The sequence below is a fragment of the Triturus cristatus genome, chromosome 1_1 (genome assembly GCF_964204655.1).
Source record: "Triturus cristatus chromosome 1_1, aTriCri1.1, whole genome shotgun sequence".
Classification (NCBI taxonomy): domain Eukaryota; kingdom Metazoa; phylum Chordata; class Amphibia; order Caudata; family Salamandridae; genus Triturus; species Triturus cristatus.
This window is the reverse complement of record NC_140579.1, coordinates 236,974,263-236,993,481: the sequence shown is the minus strand read 5'-3', so window position 1 is coordinate 236,993,481 and position 19,219 is coordinate 236,974,263. Positions and strand designations below refer to the sequence as shown.

The window sequence follows — 19,219 nt, the reverse complement described above, 5'->3', positions numbered from 1 at the left end:
TTAAAAGCGATTGCAGACCCAATTTAGTTCTGGATATGAGGACGGCGTCGTCCGCATATAACAGGACTGGAATCCCTCGCCGTCCTACACTTGGGTAATCAACTCCCGTTGCCCTAAGTACACTGTCCAGTTCATTAATATAAAAATTAAATAAAAAAGGGGCCAAACTATAGCCCTGACAGACTCCTCTTTTGATATTAAAATCCCTCGTGACCTGCAAATCCTGAGAGAACCTGACATTAGCTTTAGTTGACATGTGCAGGTCCTCCAGAAAATTGACAATACTGTTCTCCACTCCCATTGTCCTCATGGACTGCCATAGCTTGTTCCTGTTGACACAGTCAAACGCAGATGACAAGTCCATGAAGGCAAGGTGAATTGTCCCAGTACGAGCAACAGTATATTTACTCAGTATCATAAATAAATTAAGACACTGAGCGACGGTGGAACGTCCGGATCAAAAACCATACTGGACTTCCGACAAAATCTTATTGTCCTCCGCCCAAGTTGATAATCTCTGTAAGATGACCCATCCCACCACTTTAACCACAGAGTCAATGAGCGAAATTGGTCTATAGCAGTGGGTACTATTTCTATCGCCCTTTTTAAAAACAGGAACTATGGTAGAGGTTGCCCAAGACTGGGGACAACCATTCTTTGCTGCAGCATAAAAAACTGCCACCAGTATCGGCGCCCAAAAGGAGGGATCTGACTTAAATAAGTCTGGGGGGATCCCGTCAGGACCAGGCGCTTTACCAACAGATAATCCTATGATACCTTCCAGGATCTCACCCTTCTCAAATATTAATTCTGGGTCCTTCCTGTCCCAGGAGTTCCTGCAGCTAAGTTCAGATGGGCAATCAAACATAGTTTTAAAATGAAGTACCCACTCCTCCTCAGTAATGTGTGAGCCGAGCCCCCCCCCCCCCCTTCATGGTCAAACAGGGGCCTGTTCACAACACTCCAGAACCTCGACCTATTTCTGAGAGTGCTGGAATCGATCAATTCCTTCCACGCTTCTTCCTTCAATGCTCCTCTCCTCTTAGCAAGGGCTACATTGTATTCCCTGCGACAGTTGGAGACTTCCGATTGAATTCTAGGTTTTGATGACAGGACTTCCCTCAACCTCTTGGCTGCTTTAGAGCAATGGGAATCAAACCATCTAGGACCAGACAAGGTTTGACCTCTGGCTGGGGCACATAACAGTTCAGCCACTTTTTGTGAAATAGACTTGAATGCACCAAGGATCACTTTTGGAAGAGACCACTCCCTTGTGCATGAGGACAGTTCATCAGCACATGCAATTTTAACCTAGTTATAAAATAATTCTGGGGATACCTGAGACCATTTTAGTCTGCGCTTCCCATCTGTTGGTCTCAGTACGCCCTTACTTGGAGCATCCCCAAATTTTGCTGAAAGTGGACCTGTCATGTGAAGAGTTAAAGGGTTATGATCACTAAATTCACTTTCTGCAATATTAAAATTATTAATAAAAAATTGTAAGGAGGACGAAATTAAAATAAAATCAATAAAAGATCCCCTCCGTGTCCTTTGAAGGTGGGCACAGTAAAATTAGTGCGCGGGTCAGTTAAAATCATTGTAGCCACCAAATCTAGTTCATTTAACATAGTATTCAACAACTCTCCTTGTGCGGTATGCTCAAAGTGAAAACCCTTCATACGGGGACAACCCAGCTCAGAAATACACGATGTTGTTGGCTCACCACAGGGATGTATATTAAAATCGCCAGAGACCAAAAGGTTATGAAGACTTGGGCCCAGGGATTGTTTTATGGTTACTCCCAGGGCAACTATGTTACTAGCCTCATGCGGGGAAGAAAAAGAATTGTAAAAGTTAACAATTCCCCAACTGATGTCCCCCCTTCGGGCCGATAATGCCAATATTCCTGGATGCGTGGTGGACAACACCTGCAGCTTGCAATCAATAGCCACAGAAATGTATGTGACTAGTCCGCCCTTTGGTCTCCGACTCACAGAGGGTCTAGCTGGAACGAAAAAGGCCTTGTAGCCCTCCAGGAACAGGTCGCAATCCACCGACCACGTTTCCTGGAGGCTAATTACCATAAATTGCTTGACATAAGACACCCACAGTGGATCCTGAAGCTTAGTTGCCAGCCCTGCTATCTTCCAGGATAGGAAGTTATTCGAACTCAACACTGGGAGCCCCACAGCTACCTCCCCTAGAGCCTGAAGAGGTGCGACCGGCTGAGGCCCAATGAGTACGGGATCCCGCAGTCAATCGCATTCCTCCATGCCTGTTAAGGCAGCAAATCTATTTTTTGATGCCACTATATGGCCAGTACAAAATTGCCTATCTAATTCTAACAGTGGTTGGACCAAAGGAATGGACTGGTGTCTAGGGAGTATTCTTGTTGAACAGCCACCACGATGGGGTACCCCATGGCCATCTACAGTCGTGTCCCCATAGGAAAGTGGCCTGTAAAAATAGCCCAAGGGTAAAGCCTTAATGACAGAACCCACTTAAGGGGTGGGACTATAGTCCCCAGAAAAAATATGGCCTGCGGTGAAAGGGTTATCAAAATTTATGATAATACAGTCGCCTGTCCCCTGTTTACGTGAGCTCCCAATCCAGCTAACCCTGCGTGCCATAAGTATGTTTTTGGATACATGATTGCCCAAGGTGGTATTATATGTGAACCAATGATTTATTTTATTTAACAGCTGCCCGTAATCCTCACTCTTCCCATTGGAGAGAGCAGGAACACTCCCCAGGATCACAACATATGGAGTGGATTCGGGTGGGAGATCAATAGTTGGAAGAGACCGCATCTGGAGGGCCCTACCCTCAGATCTCTTATCCCTCTGAGGCGTAGGGGACTCTATTCTTAAAGATGGCTGCTGTGTAGAAGCTGAAATATCTACATTGGTGGGACTTAAACCATTAGAACTATTCTTATCTAGCGCCTCACTATTTGCTGTTTGCCTCACGCTCTGGGCTACCCCTGCTCCTTTCTGCCCAGCTCTTTCCCCTTCCTTGACTATTTGAGCTTGGGGCATATTTGTACTTACTGTTGGAACAACCGACGGGGTATGAACCATCGTTCTTTCTAATTTAGATAGCCTGTCTTCTATTAAGCTTATTTTTTGAAAGATGGGGTCTAATAAGGTAGTCAACATAGTTTCAAGCCTGCCCCAAAAGTCCCCCTCCAACGCACTGACAATTAGTGGCCCTGCACTGTTCTGATTCGGGGAAATAAGATTGCCCTCACCAACAACACTTGTAGGAGCAACTAACTCTTTCCTCCCGGATGTGCCCTTTACGGATTTATTTGATTTCGTTGTTCCCCGGTTCTTCCTTATTACAACAGGGGATTCGTTAATGCGGTTAGATTTTATTTTTGCTTTCTGCCCTCTAGTTCTCGATTTCATTTTATCAGGGCAAGATTCCTGCTCCATAGATGTACAGGAGACGGAATTAATCAGTGTTGCTGGGGCAACGAGTGGCGACTGGCTCGGCCTGTCCTGATTAAACCCTGACAGGACATTAGGAGAAGCAGGAGTTGGAGAAAACCTGCCTTGCGAAATGTGAGGCTCCAGGGATAACCTGAGTTCTGTCGATTTAATTTCATTAATGAGGACAAACTCAGCCCTCGTTGAAAAGGCATCTAAAGTCCCCGCCACACTTTTTCCTGGATTTAATTTCCGCTTATTCATGTTTAGCAACTTCTGAGCATTCAGGTTTGTTTACTCAAAACCTTTATAAAGTGCAGATTTACTTATAAAGATAAAGTGATTAGTGCAATATGAAATGCGCAAGATACAAATAAATTACAACAAACAACACAAATAAATTAAAAATATTCCTCAGGACTTTAGAAAAATACTAAATACTTGTCACGAGAGTGATTGTCATCTTAAATAAAACAGTTAATCACAATACGGGCACTAAGGTGCAAAATGCAATGTAAGATCCTGGCTCTTACGATAGAATCGGCCCAGTCCAGTCCAGTCTCCTCCGCCCTCTGACGGCCTCGGACGGCCCGCCCTTTGCCCGGGCTTCGCACGGCGCGTGCCCGCGCACACAGGCAGCAGAGCAGTATTGGACTATTAGTGACACTTTGTCACGAGCAAAAACAAGCAAAGAAGATGAGGGAAACCTATAAATATCCGAAATTACACCCATTTGAGCAACGAGAAACTACAAGTTACCTGCTGCAAAGCTTAAGAAATAATTGTTAAACAACTTCCATTTATCAGACTCATCTCTAAGTAAATATACTTAGAATCATACAAATATCACAAAGCTCCTTTGCACATAACAAATCAAGGCTGTGAAGTCTAGGTCAGGAGCAATTTTTTCTGCGGTTGTGTGTTATTCGAGGTTTGTGCCTCCAGCCTTTGCCAACTCAGACTGCCCCCCAGGCTCCTCCCTCGTAATTAATGATGCTGCTTAAAGCATCACTCCAGGGTCTCTCTCCCACGTGGGACCCAGCCCAAACAGAATGTGTGAGGCCCCAACAACACACTCCTCTGGTGCCTACTGTAGCCCCGCAGGCCAGCAGAAAAACAAAACACAGATTGCTAGCCTCTGAGGTGGGTCCCCCTTGCTGTTGGTAAAATCAGGAGAGAATCAGGACTTGGGCCTCTCTCTGACATCACGTGAGTGACTCGACCTAACAGGGAACCGATGTCAGAGGCCACAACAACATGAACAGTCGTTACACACACGTCACGCCGGTCAATCCAACTGTGTCACCTTAAAGTAAGTAACATCGGCAGGCACTACAGGCTGCCTGATCTCGCGCTGCCATGGCCATTTGTGTTATATTAACACACAGACCCATGCAGGTACTTACTTGGCCCGCAGATGAGAGTCCGGAGGACTGTGGCGATCGGGCTCCAATAATTGCAGGCAGTGACTCTGCAAGGCTGGCTGCAGGCAGGCTAAGGCCGCAAGCCACAGCGGGCCACTGCAGTTCAGGTTTTTCGCCCGTCCTGCCTCGAGTGATAGTCGTACAACCGGTCCAGTGAGTCTTGGGTGGGGCTGTCCAGTGACAGACTAGCCTGGCGGTAGCAGCAATGCGGGTCATTGACTCCTCTCCCTTTCCCTTGTCGGCTGGGGCAATAATTGAATTTGGGTGGGTATGACACCTGACAGCATGCAACGGCCCAGGACAGTGCGAGCTGCAGCAGGCAGTGCAACTCTGCAAAAGTCATGATTGAATTTGCTGTGCCATCCGCAAACCAGTAGCCACTGCCAGCCGCCCTCCTGCCACAACAAACTGAACTCCTTGCCCTGGCAGCAGGATGTGATGTCCCTCTGCGGCGCCAGCATGTAGCACACAACCTTGTAGTGTTGGGGCCTCGGGCCTAGAAATCAGGGGGGCACAACACACGTGTTTGCAACTGGTGGCTAGAACACTGCTTGCCACGCCCGGTGCTCCGGGCTCTTTATTACTTCACACCACGTGTCTCCTCCCTGGACGTCAGGCTCGTCCACTGGAGGCACGTTCACAGGGGGACATGCTTTCCCTTCAGCCAGGGACCCCCACGACAGTGGAAGGGTCCACCTGGCGACACTACATTCCTCCTTTACCCACAAATACAAAAACCTGAAAACAACAATAACCATAGCGACCACGGTCACACATTTCTTTTAGAGTCTCTAGCACAGTCTCTGAAGGTTTCCAGACACAACATAAACAAAGAACAGTCTTACTTGGTCTTGGCGCAGCTCACTTCGGCTTCGGGAGATGACAGCGGGCCACAAAGTCTCGGTATCTCTGGGATGGCTGCGGGCATGGGCGAAGGTGGTACCTGCTCTGGCTGCGCCCTTCGGGAGGGGTAAGACGCATGTCCTCCGAACGGTCTGCGCCTGCTCCGTGGGGGCGGTTCTGTGTCTCTTGCGACTCCCGACCTCCTTGGGCTGAGGCGGTCGAGGCGCTCACCTCTTCTTCGGTGCTGCGGGGAGTCACTCCTGCTGCCGCTGTCTCTTGTTCCGTGGCCCTCCTGGGGCTCGGGTGCGCCATTGGCCAGTCATCTTCCTGCTCGGGACACTCTTCCTCTCCACCGTCCGGGACCTTCTTGAAGAACGATACGTTTCTTGTGACCTCTTCACCATTCCTGACCGCCGTGACCAGGGTTCCGTTGATTCGCGTGACTGTCCAAGGGTCCAGCTCGAAGGGCAGGCGGAACTTTCCCCCGGGGTGGCGGTCTTTCACCAGCACCCGGTCACCCACTTGGATGGGGCTGTCGGCCGCTCTCCTTGTCCGCGATGCTTCGCAATTAGTTTTTGTCCTTTGTTCCATGGACCGGTTGGGCGGGGTTGGTGCTGACGCCCACCGGGGATGGTGTGGAATAGTGTCGGTGACTGTTCTGCCAAAACCGAAGCGGCTTGGAGAAATCCCCGTGGTGCAGTGGGGCGTCACTCGGTATTCCCGTAGAAATTGATAGAGGGCTAGTTCTATGCTCTGGCCGTCTGCCAGTGCGATTTGAATTGTCTTGTTTAAAGTTCTCATTAGTCTCTCGACTTCTCCATTAGCTTGCGGCCACCTTGGGGTTATGCGTCGGTGTTTGATGCTGTGTGACTGCAGGTACTCTGCCAGCTCGGTACCGTTGAACGGGGGGCCATTGTCCGTGCGCAGCTCCCCGATGAGGCCGTGGGTGGCAAGTATCTTTTCCAACTTGGGAACCACTTCCGCAGCGGCTGTCGAGGACAGGAGCTCCACTTCGGGGTATCGCGAGAAATCGTCCACCACTACCAGCATGTACTTCCCTCCGGGGAGGCTGCCGAAGTCTGCGCTGGCTCGCTCCCATGGAGCCGTTGGGCCTTCCTCAGTGATTATAGGTGCTGGAGGGTTGGGTAGGCTGGTCGCTAGACACACGGGACACCGCTGGACTATTGTCTCCACCACCCTGTCGAGGCCGGGGAACCAGAGCTTGCTCCGGAGGCGGTTCTTCGATTTCACGATGCCTTGGTGCGCGCCGTGCGCCAGAAGGGCTGCCTGTTGGGTGAGGCAGCTAGGTAGTACCAGACGGGGCCCTCTCAGGAGGCATCCTTCCGGAGATACGGACAGTTCGTTCCGGACTTGATGTAGGGCTTTAAGGGTCGCTTGGGCATCCGATGTGCGGAACGACGCTGGGCTTTGGAGTTCTTTCCAGTTGCCTGACGTGACGGCTTGGATGGCGATCTGGAGGCAGTCATCATCTTTGGTGGCTCGCGCCACGTCCTCCAAAGAGATCGGTAGTGGCCGTGACCTTTCCACGATCATCCTGACAAATTCCTCCGTGGCCGCGGCTTCAGCAGCTTCTGAGTCTGTGGCAGGATGTGCGTGTCTCGACAGAAAGTCAGCAGGGTTCCGGGTGCCTGGCCGATACTCCACCGTGAACTGGAATTCCTGGAGTTGGAGCACCCATTTTTCGATGCGCGGAGGGGGGCGAGTGGAGGAACCCTGGAACAGCGGGACTAGAGGTTTGTGGTCCGTGATGACCACAAAGGGGTGCCCATACAGGTAGATGTGGAAATGCCGGCACCCCCATAGGATGGCGATGGCCTCGCGTTCAATTTGCGAGTACCGCTGCTCCGTTGGTGTGAGGGTCCTGCTCGCGTATGCAATGGGGGCCCATTCCCCGCATGCTTGTCGTTGGGTTAGCACGGCCCCTAGGCCTGTCGGGCTGGCGTCCACCACGAGTTGCGACTCATTGCGGGGATCAAAGTAGGCCAGGGTGGTGTCGGCCGAGAGCGCCGCCTTGGTCCTCTGGAACACCTCCTGCTGTGCCGGGCCCCACTCCCAGGTGGCGGCCGCCTTTGTGAGGTCCCGGAGGGGACCGGTGAGGTCGGACAGGTCCTTGATAAACCTCCCGCAGTAGGTGACCATCCCCAGGAAACTGCGGACCGCGGTCACCGACGTGGGGGCTGGAGCAGCGTGGATATCCTTGACCTTTTCTGGGTCCGGCCCAATTCCGTGGTCTGAGAACCGGTAGCTGAAGAAACTGATGTCCTTGCGTAGGAAGTCGCATTTTTCTCGGTGGAGGGTCAGCCCTTGCTCTTGGAGTCGGGTGAACACTGCCTGGAGGCGTTGGATGTGCTCGTCCAAAGTCGGTGCGTGGACCAAAATGTCATCACTGACATTCAGAAACCTGTAGTACGTTCTGGATGATGTTTTGAAACACCTCCGCGGCACTCGAGATTCCAAAATTGAGCCGGGTGTAGCGCCAGAGGCCCGCATGCGTGGAGAAGGTGGTGATCGGGCGCGAATCAGGGTGCAGGGGAATCTGGTGGTATCCTGACCTCAAGTCCATCTTGGAGAACCACTTTGAGCCGGACAGCTCCCCGACTATTTCATCAATAGTTGGCGTCGGGTGGCGTTCGCGCTTGATAGCGAGGTTGGGAATGCGCATGTCCACGCAAATTCGCACCGCGTCCGGCTGCTTCGGCTTCTTTGCCACCACGATGGGTGACACCCACGGGGTGGGCCCGCTTACCCTCTCGATGATGCCAGCCCGCTCAAGTACTCTCAGTTCTGCTTCCACCTTGGGTCGCAGGTGGAATGCAATGCGTCGGTGCCGGAGGGCCACCGGGGCGACCGACTTGTCTATGTGGAGGTGAATAGCAGGTCCTTTCAGGCAGCCTATCCCTTCGAATAGAGATGTGTGGTTCCGAACTAGGTGGTCGAGGCTGCTGGCTTGGACGGTGAGTGTGAAATGGATCAGCCCGAGGTCTTGGGCTGTTCGACAACCAAGTAGGAATCCTGATCCCTCTTGCGACACGTAGATCTTGGTTTGTAAGCGAGTGGTGTCGTGGGACAGGTCCGTCCGGAACATCCCGCACAGGCGGAGTGGGCGACTGGTGCCGTAGGCGTACACTTGTACCCTCGTGGGATGGAGCGCCGGGGCATTTTCTAACATCCGGTATACGCTGGCAGACATCAGGTTGATTGATGCGCCTGTGTCGATCAGGGCCGCCACGGCTTGGTCCCGTACGTTGACTGTGCACATGGGTTCTGCGGATGGAGAGGCCGCCAGGGTGTGTAGAACTCTCACGACATGGACGGAGGCCACGTCCGCTTCATCGTCATCCATGTCGCTGCTGGTGGATGTGCTAGGTAGCGGCTCTACCTGCCTTATCCTCCTGGGCGGGCCACTCTGTTTCTTCCTGGGTGCCGACAGACATACACTCGCAAAGTGGTTGGCTTTTCCGCATGCGCTGCATACTTTGCCATGTGCTGAGCACGCTCCTCTGTGGGGCGTCGCTCCTCCGCACCACGCGCAAGCGCGGCCGGGGGGGGGGCTTGCGCCGGTCTTGGGTTTCTCCGCCGAGGCTGCTTTGAGTTGTTCTCGCCAGCGTCGGTCTTGAGGGCGCACACTGGCTCTGTCTTGATTGCGACCATCGGCTTTGGCTCCATGTGCGCGGCACGTGCTTTAGACAACTCCTTTGACTGCCCGAGCGCGAGGATGTCCCGCATGGGCATGTTGTCCGTTTCTAACACCCTCTGGCGCAACTTTGATGACGCGCAACCTTGGATGAATTGGGCGCGGATCTCGTCGTCCACGTCGGGGAGGGTGCATGTGCTGGCTAGCTTCTTTAGTCTGGCGTAAAAGACGTCCACAGACTCCTCCGGGAGTTGGCGGGCTTGGCGCAGTAAGAATCGCTCATAGTCGGCACTCGCAAATGGCTCAAAGTATCCAGTGATAGCGTCGCGCAGCGTGGCATACGTCCTGGGCGGGCCAGCCTCCGTCACGTCCTTCGATATGTCGTGGATTGCTTCACCTCCTAAGTGTAGCAGCATGGCGCGCCGTCGCTCTGCCGCGATTTCCGCCGCCACGAAGTAGTTCTCGAGCCGTTCCACCCACTTCCTCCACCGTGCCGCCTGCGACGGGGGTGTGCCAGTGACTGCAAACAGCTCCAGGGGGGGTACATTGGCCATGGTTGTCGTGGGCGGGCGCAGCAGCGGGGGTAGGCTCACCTTCACCCTTTCGGGGCCGGCTCACTAGTCTTCCGGGCGTCGTGTACTGATCCTCTGGGGCCTCCCCGGTGTCCAGGGGCGTCCTGGGAGGCAGGTGGGGCAATTCTGGACTTCAGAACGGTCAAAAACGCATCTCACGCGAGATGCGTGAAAAACGGCAAGGCTGGATCGCCCGGTGCACGCGAGATGAGTGAGAAACGGCAGGCGGGTCCGGTGATCCGCGTGTGCAGGCTCCGCGGGCAGCCAGGAGGCAGGCGCTGGAGGCCGAGGGGGAAGCGGAGGGCCTGGCTAGGCAAAGGACTGGCGCAGCACGGCTGGGCACCAGGTAGGCGGTCCGGAGGCAGCTGGGGGCCACGCTGGGGGCACAACTCCTCACGAGGTGGGGGAAATCAAAGCCGCTCCTTGGGCAAGAGCGCAACGCGGCGATGCACGCGATGGGGTGGCGATACCACCTCGTCGCCAGTGTAGTGTTGGGGCCTCGGGCCTAGAAATCAGGGGGGCACAACACACGTGTTTGCAACTGGTGGCTAGAATACTGCTTGCCACGCCCGGTGCTCCGGGCTCTTTATTACTTCACACCACGTGTCTCCTCCCTGGACGTCAGGCTCGTCCACCGGAGGCACGTTCACAGGGGGACATGCTTTCACTTCAGCCAGGGACCCCCACGACAGTGGAAGGGTCCACCTGGCGACACTACAAACCTGACTGGGCCCGGCTTTCTCTGTAGTAGTCATTGGACACCACCTCGATGACGTCAGGCTGACAGTGAGATCAGCGCTGCGCGGAACCGACACACTAATGTTTCAATGATACATTGTAGCAGTGAGTGTGAGTGAACCTGCCAGCAGCCTTAGCTCAGCTACAAATCCCAAACCTGCGAAGTGCTGCCAGCTGCAACATCTAACAGTTTAGTGCTTAATTTGTGCCGGTGCTTAGCACCCGCACTTAATTATCAGGGCCAGGTCTACACGCATTTAGTGAACGTAATTGATTTGATAGTAATTAGTGGCACAGCTGCACAGAGTGAGTGCTGCTCTACCGTAAGTGCTGCTGTTACTGTTACGGACTAGTGTTACGTACTGTTGTGTTGTTGATGACTGATGCTAGTTGTTTCTGACTCCGATTCTGTTCAAGTTCTTTCTCACTGACTTAAATCGTGTTGTTCAATGCAGTGGCAGCCGCGGCCCAGCGGCCGCTGCTCAGTGTTGCCGGCCCAGTGGGCGGGACTCTGGGTTGGGCAGGGTTGGATTTTGGTCTTCTGCGGGGGTTGGGGCTGTGTGCGGCAGCTTGCGCAGATTTTTTTCAGATTGCGCGCACATGCGCTGCTTTGCCATGCCCCAGCATACCCGCATGGCCGCACCTCACCCTGCAGTACCGGCACCGAGTCATCGTGGTTCAACGGCCGCAGCTGTTCAAAGTCTCAGAGAGCACGAAGGCGACCTGGACGACGTTGGCCGCGTTGAGGGCTTGAGGCGAGCCTTGAGGAGTAGACACTAGGTGAGGCAGGGCCTGGTACTACTGGTACCGTCCCCTAGGCCTAATCATTAGTTAAAATAAAGCAACGCACTCAGCAGCCTAAGCCGCACGAGGTGAGGCAGGGCCTGGCAGGCGCCACGGCCTAATCGGTTAATGTAGCTGCGCAGCAGCCTAAGGGCAGTGCATACACAGAGCCGTGTCCTGAGTGAGTCAGGACCCAGACTCCCACAGTCCCACATTCAAATCTTACTGGTCCCGTGGTCTAAGTCCCATAGTCAAGAAGAGAGACTGTTGCGGACACGCCTGCTGTGAGCCAAGAACAGTTCAGCAGGCAGCACTGCGTTCACTAAGTCTCAGTGAAAGTAAGTGTGAAAGCCAGCAGCAGCAAGCGCGACTGTCACCGTTCCCGCCAGGTTGTATTTCTTCTACTACTTGGGTCTTAGGTCCTACGGACCTAAGCGACAGAGTGAATATGTGTGAGTTCATAATGATGTCAAAGACCATTATACAGCTGATGCGTACGTACTGTCTTAGATAAAAGGAACACCTTTAACACTCGTGGGTTACACGTCATAGCTTTGCCATAGAGCCAACTGTACAAGCTCAAGAGATTACTTTATTTCCTAGGAAGGGGCATTCCTTTTCCTACTAAGGTAGGTTCACTTTTCATGGGAGCAATGCTTTTTTTTTTATTTTACAGCTTTACACTCATGAGGGGCATTTTTGTCAGATTATGAGTCCACTCTTGAAGATTTTTCATTGTCATGGACAGGAATTAGAGCTAATAAGGCCAGCAGCTGTTGGCCACGGGGGCACAAAGTGGCAGAAATAAATTACTGCGCAAGGCTGCAGGCTGTGCACTGCAGTCAGTGTGTGTGTGTGTGTGTGTGTGTGTGACCCGGGCCGGCCGCCCTTCCTGAACCGGCCACTTGTGAAATTGCACTGAGCACTCTGTTACTGTAACAGTAGCAGTACAGTACTGTAGCGTAGTCAGCATGTGATGCCACCACCACCATGATCATGCCGCCCGTGGGTGGCGGGGCTCACCGCCCATGGCAATTGCTTGCCAAACCAACCAACGCTGCTTTTTGTTTGGGTGCGCACCGTGCGTGCCTCCCTCTCCACCCGAGTCGGAATCCATCATCAGACACAAAACATACAGACTGTGAGGACAGTGAAGGCTGGCATATGAAGTTTTCACCTGGGTCCAGTGACTGTATCTTATGAAAATATATGCATTCTGCAATTTTTATCTGCGTTGAGCCAGAGAACGGTGGCAGGTTTAGAATTCCTCCATCTGTGCAGAAATAATTTAGAACTGTCTTTTTCTCCACACTGTGTGCACCTAGCTCAGTAAATATTTTCAACAGGCACCTTACACATGACTGCACAGGGCCAGCTGTAGGGCAGAGTGACCATCGCCACAGCACTGGGCGTTGACTGGGGACAGGGTGGTTGGGGGTGCCATTTTCTCAAATATATGATGGAGTTAAAAGCACCTGCTACAGTGTTCCTGGCCTCCAGCAAAAATAAAAAATGTCAATATAACTGGTGATTAATGGAGCTGATGGACAGAGAATCAAGCTTTGTCTAGTGGAAGTTTACTTTTGACTCATCATAGGGTAGCGCAGAAGGTTTATGCTTCAAAGCACGTGCACCATGCAGATCACAATGAATGTGTGTGTAACAAATAGTTCAGTGGGATACTGTTTTTGTGGGGGAGATCCTTTTATTACTTGCAGTCTATAAGTTAAAATACTAATATAGAATATTGAGCTACTACGTCTACCTGTCACCAAGAGCTGCATGTAGAAATGCATGTGAGAGGGTGCATTAAGGAGATGTGGGACAATAGAGTAAGTGGGTGGAGCCAGAGGTGGAAGTGGGTGGAGCTGAGGAAGTGGGTGTGGCCTCCCCCCAAAAATTTGAGCACCTGCACTTCATATTTTACAAATTAAGCACTGATTGTTTTAAGCAGCGTTTCAGTGACAGTGGAGACAGTATGCATATGTGTGACAATGCATTTCAGTGCGGTAATGCAGCGTACCACACTGAAATGCGTTGGACTGGTGGTCCACTCTGCTAACGGTGCACATGCTGCAAGTGTAGTACGCAAGCATTAAAACACTCCAGGCTCAGGAGGTCAGTGTTGCCAGATTTTGAGGCCCGTCCCAAATACAAGCCCAAATTCAGCCCAAATTTGCAACTCTCAAATTTTGCAATTATAGCCTCCAGAAAACATTTTAAGGATAATTACCACTACAAGAGCAGATTATAATCCACTTACTGAAGTCTAAGAACAGAAACGTCAATGATACTTCTGCACTGTGGTTCCAAAATGAATATTGAACCAATCTTGCAGAAGTAACACTACACAAAGATACACTTTAAGAAAAAAACCCTGTGTTAAAGTAATTCCAACACAACTTGTTTGGCAAGTCTTGCACTCTATCTACTTGCCTAAAAATACAAAAAAGGGACAGCAGGGCAAAGAAAATCTTTTACAATGACAGTATGGGACCACAGTAACAATAAACATTGAGGTAGACAACTTGAAAAGTAGTGTTCATGTAAAACACTTGGACATAAATGTGAAACAACAGTGTGAAAACTTAAAAGACTGGAGGAAGTGTCCTGTCTGAGAGCTGCGAGGGTTGCTGCAGAAAACAAGAGACCCACACCCATTTAGTTAAATTGTATTGAAGAGGCCAGAGAAGAGACGGTCAGTTACTTTGACCAATTCCACAGTCCTTCACCATGACCACTTACTCTGGCACTAAAAGTTATAGAGTACCTTTGTTGTTGCCCTCTAGTTGTAGCAAAGACTAGACTAAAGTTCCCAGTCTTTGCAAGCAGCAAAAAGGTTTGTTTGGAAACCAAATGAATGTAAGGCTGTTGGAGCAGAAAGAAAAGTAGAGCATTTCTCCAGAACTGTCTGCGGCTCCCTCCCCCAACATCAACACTAACGCTCTCTCAACTCTCCTGATACTGTAAACACTCCCATTGTCCCATCCCACTCCATTCCCCTTCATCATTAGCGCTATCCTGCTGTCCTACCTCCGCTCACCTGGGTAATAATGTGAGGCTGTGCTGCTCCATTACACCTATGATCCATGCTAGGGCTTCGAATATTCATGTTGATGCGTTTAACGTTATTTCTCATCGATGACTGTAAAAACATAATCCAAGTCAGCAAATCATTCTGTTTACATTTTACCTGTTTTAATTAATCTTTCATTCCTTAAGAGTATTTCCTTTTTGAGATGATGTGTTACTGTAGTTTATTTTCATACAGCATATTATTCAAATGTAGTACAAATTATGAACTTCAGGACGGGGTGAGTTCAGATTATGGGTGTTTTTTTATGATGGGCATGATTGAGAGACCAAATGCTGAGTGCCTGCCAGTCGTTCATTCAAACTAAATGCACATTCAATCCTTGGCCTCTCCAGAGAGCACACAGAGCGATAGTCATATAATTGCCATTTGTAAATTAAAGCACAACTACGCATTTGCAGGTGAAGAATGGGTCATGGTCAATTTCGCATGCCCATACCGGTGAGGTAAGGCCAGGGCTGGAGGATCCCTTTTCACATTAAATCCTTCTGAAATCCTCAATCTGCATAGCTCACATCACGTCTTTCCTCTTTAGCACTAGTTTTCAGCCTCTCTTTTGTATGTGTCCCCTCCCTTTCATCAGTGCAGGAAATGTGGGGGATCCAGCGGCTCTTGTTGAGCCAGATCTATGATAGCATCAGTGAAATATGCCGGTAATTTGCTAACACTGGTACTTATTCAGTAACAGCCACACGTTGTCTGCTTTTCTTTCAGAGCAGCAACCTTTTGGAGAAGAGGGATGGTGCCTATTTTCATCTCCAGCTGGGCACAAGGCCTCCTTAAACGTCCATCTGCCCTCCTTTTGTTAGATGCTCATCCTGGTTTAGTGCTATCTGGAGCCTAACACCTACATATCAATTCAGTGGTGTAAAACAAAGACACTCAGCTTGTTATAACTTCACAAAAGCTTTGCCAACAGTTTATTTACTGTATTCAACCCCTCTGTGTAAGAGATATGTATGCATTGTAAGAATGTCGGATCTATCTGTATGACTAATTACAGGAATGATGCAAACAGAATTTACACATTTATTTTTTAATTTTGTTTTATTGCGCTATTCATCCTAATGTATGATTTCAGAGAACTTTACATCGTAGAAACATAGTACACGGAGAAAAAGAGTCATAGAAGTGTGTAAATCAATGTACATGAATGTCACAGGAGACAATGAGGACTGCAAAGTGTTGGATCCATATATCTCCAAATTAGTAGGCATTATATGTTAAGAACACAAAGTCAGGATTTAAAATGCTATGCAGTGGCTGTATGTGCTAATAGACTTTATTGATTTCCAAGGGACCCTTTTTAACAACCTTGGGATAACAAAAGAATGAGGATTAAAACAGGGTCCAAAAGCCATGCCTTTCAGTTTACGTGCAACTCCTTGATGATGGTTCATATCTCACTGTGCTATACTAGAAGGATCGTGACTTATTAACTTATAATAACAAAAGGATCTCTGTTACAAACGCAGTAACTCACTGAGCTATCTACATACAATACAATACAATGGAGGCAAGCAAGTCAACAAACTGACTTGAAGAGCTGTCCCAAAGTCAAACCAAAGGCCGACTCTGGCTCTATGACCCCATGGCTCAGCAAAGCATGAACATATTTGGGGTGTACATCGTGCCACAAAGATCATGTTACAATATAAGGTATCTTTACAATTAAAAAAGTGAAGTTTTTGACCATGCAAAGCGTTTCCCCTTAGTACATCCAATTATACCACTGCATCTAGAAGCATTTAGTAAAAGTGAGAGTTTAAAATGAACTATGAAACATTCCTGCCCCTGCAATGAGGACAATGCTATTAGTGAACTAAGAGCTAAGGCAGGGGTGATGTTTACCTAACATGTGGCCTAGATTCTTACAATAAATTGTGGTACATAATAGGCTATTAAATAATACAGTAGCAACGTTTTGTACAGCAGGTATCCTGCTCTCACATATTTGAAGGTGCTCTCTTCTGTGGCAATGAACAAATAGGGAGGCCTGGTGAAATAAAGTGTTTGCCTAGGATCATGCAATTCAGTCAGGCAGGGAAACTGAGTAATCCCAGATTTTAGAGTTTCACAATGCGCTTTTCGGCCAATAGATGGCTTCTCTAACATGAAATGTTAACACTGTTGTTAACTTTTTGATAAAACAATAAGAGTGTGGGTGACAGGTAGAAAGCACGTTATATTTTTGGTAGTATTAGTCAGCGCGAACCTTGTCACAGGGCATAGGAGCGCTTCATATAGATAGAGACTATCTTAAAAAAAATGATTGCACTTAAAGATGAGGCAAAAATGTCACTAGACAAAACAGACTTTCCCACCAAGAGAATTCACCTTATGTTACCTGAAAATTGCTGTGTACAGAGTAGGGTGACCAGATTCTCAAAACATAAAACCGGGCCAGGTGTCATAGACATAAAAGTAGGACTGACAGAAGTACCCATAGCTTTAAGTGGGATGGAAAAAGGGGGGTGGGGGTTGTCTCTCAAGGGCTGTGGCCGATGTAACTAAGGACGTGGCTTAAAACATATAAGCTAAAAAAAAATCTGTACTTAGCATAGCGTCCCGCCCGAAAAAAGTGCTGCTCTGTCATTGTATCCAGATAAATAGTATAACGAGTAACATCACACCTAGAACAAGTCTGGACTATTGGCGTTGTCGGCGTTGTCAATGGTTGTTAACTACATAAGAGAAGTAAGCAACAACTTTGGCTTCGCTGTTCATAACATTGAAAATGCTTCAGTTCTGGAAAGAAGGGACTGTGAAAGAACTATAACGAGTCTCTTTGAAGGCAGTGAAGGGTGGTACTGCTGCAGCAGTAAGCTTTTTTTTTTTTCCTTGAGGGCAAAAATGGAGAGCCCGATAGAGACCCGTCTCAGGCTGAGAGAAGTAAAGCAGGCGCACCGAGACAATATTTTAAACAAGCATTTGCAATGCAATAGGTCTCGCATTTACACGAGTTTAAGCAATTGGCAATGTAAAGGACAATGCCTTTTATTTATGTTCAAAAATCAAAAATAAAAGGCATTGTAATTTGCAATGTCAATAGCTCAAACTCGCGTAAATGCGAGACCTATTGCATTGCAAATGCTTGTTTTTTTTTAAAGTGAGCAGTTCCAAGACAAGTGTGTGCCTCATAGTTCCACCGGGTTCATCACGTAAACCCCCCCCCCGCCCCCCGCCTGTTGTTCATTTATTTCATTACTGCGTTTTTTATTTACCAAGTGTGAAAATAAATCTTTCAAAGCACTACACAAATGTCCTCTCAGATCTTCAAACCTCAGCCATATGACAGGTTTGTGAATAGTGTAGGCCAAAGGCGTGTAAACTACACTTTTACTAGTCATTTGACATTAGACTTCCATCTCCTGCAATAAAATGTCTTCTTTTATAAAGCGCTTCATCCTGCACTCCTGGCATTTCTAAGAGCTGCGAATTAACAGGTGAAACCGGTATGCCTTTTAATGCGAGAGGATTTGGCATTACCATCAGAGCTGTCAACTTTGGAGCTGAGGTACCAGGTTCGAGTCTCGGCACTGACGCTCAACTTCCTCCGATTCTGGGTAAATCACTTAATCTCCCCGTGCCTAGCACAAAATGAATATGCCATGTGTAATGTAACTGGTGCTCATGTAAAGCGCTCCAATACCTTCAAGTCGACTTCGCGTTCTATAAAACTACTAAAAATTGGCGTTCAGTTTCCTGACTGTTAAAGGTGATCGGCTTTGAGTACCTTACAACGGGATCACTGAGGATGCCAGCAACGAGCGTTTAAATGACTAACCCATTGTGAAGGGGTGCACATGGTTATGGAGTAGTATAAAACGTTACTCAACGAGTGCATAATTGCATAAAATGGTTCATTTGCAAACCTCTCTATTGTGTTGTTCAAAGCATGCATGGAATGTGTACACGTAACTGGATATAGGTTCATCTACACAACTGGTTTGCATTCACTGCACATTCCCGTAGACTGCTTGAAGTGCAAAGTTCTAAAAAGAGACAACCCATTTTTTAACGTTTTAAGAACCATACTGTTCTTTAGCATAAATAGTTGGCAAGGCGTTATTAAGAGTTGGATGATGCTAAAAAAAGGAAGTGCTTAATCCAGAGTAATCTCACGCGACTCCTGTGGTGCAGGGATTTTCCCAGTTGGATTCTGTAGAACTCCCTTTCTGCATATTAATGTACGTGTTTCTTTTTGAGCCTCCAATGGATGCAGTCGAGCAGTATGCCATTAACTGGGAAAAAACAAAAATAAGACATCCGATCTAATAGACGAAAATGGATGTCTTGACGAAGTAATTAAAGATAAGGATGTTTTTGTTTTTTTAGGTCACATGAGGCCAGGGATTAAAGCTGCCCCAGAATGGTGTGCGGAAGGCAGCGTGAGATGGCGAAGCCCTTCAGATAAGAGCTGCATGCCCAGTCACAGGACAGGGCACTGCAGGGGGGGGGGGGGAGGGGGAGGGGCATGGCGGCGACCGTAAACACTTCACGGGTGCTGCCAGGGTGTTAACCCCTGTGGGCCCCAGCAGCCACAACAACCTAACTGATTTGTGAAAAGATTTCAAAGGAGGAGGGGAGGGACAGGCAACAGGGAGGTCATTCCGAAGCCCTTTTAACGTGACAGCCGTGTTAAACCAGACCGCAGCCACCAGTGACAAAGAGACGAA

The 19,219-nt window shown here is 49.2% G+C and overlaps 1 protein-coding gene across 1 annotated transcript in view; it reads right to left on the bottom strand.

Annotated features, from left to right (window-relative positions):
- LOC146870059 (uncharacterized) overlaps nt 1-19,219 on the bottom strand; it is a 313,115-nt gene that overhangs the window by 93,633 nt on the left and 200,263 nt on the right. The window contains exon 4 of the mRNA XM_085640903.1: nt 14,490-14,591. Coding sequence (XP_085497029.1) covers nt 14,490-14,591 — 102 coding nt within the window. The remainder of the gene's footprint in view (nt 1-14,489; nt 14,592-19,219) is intronic.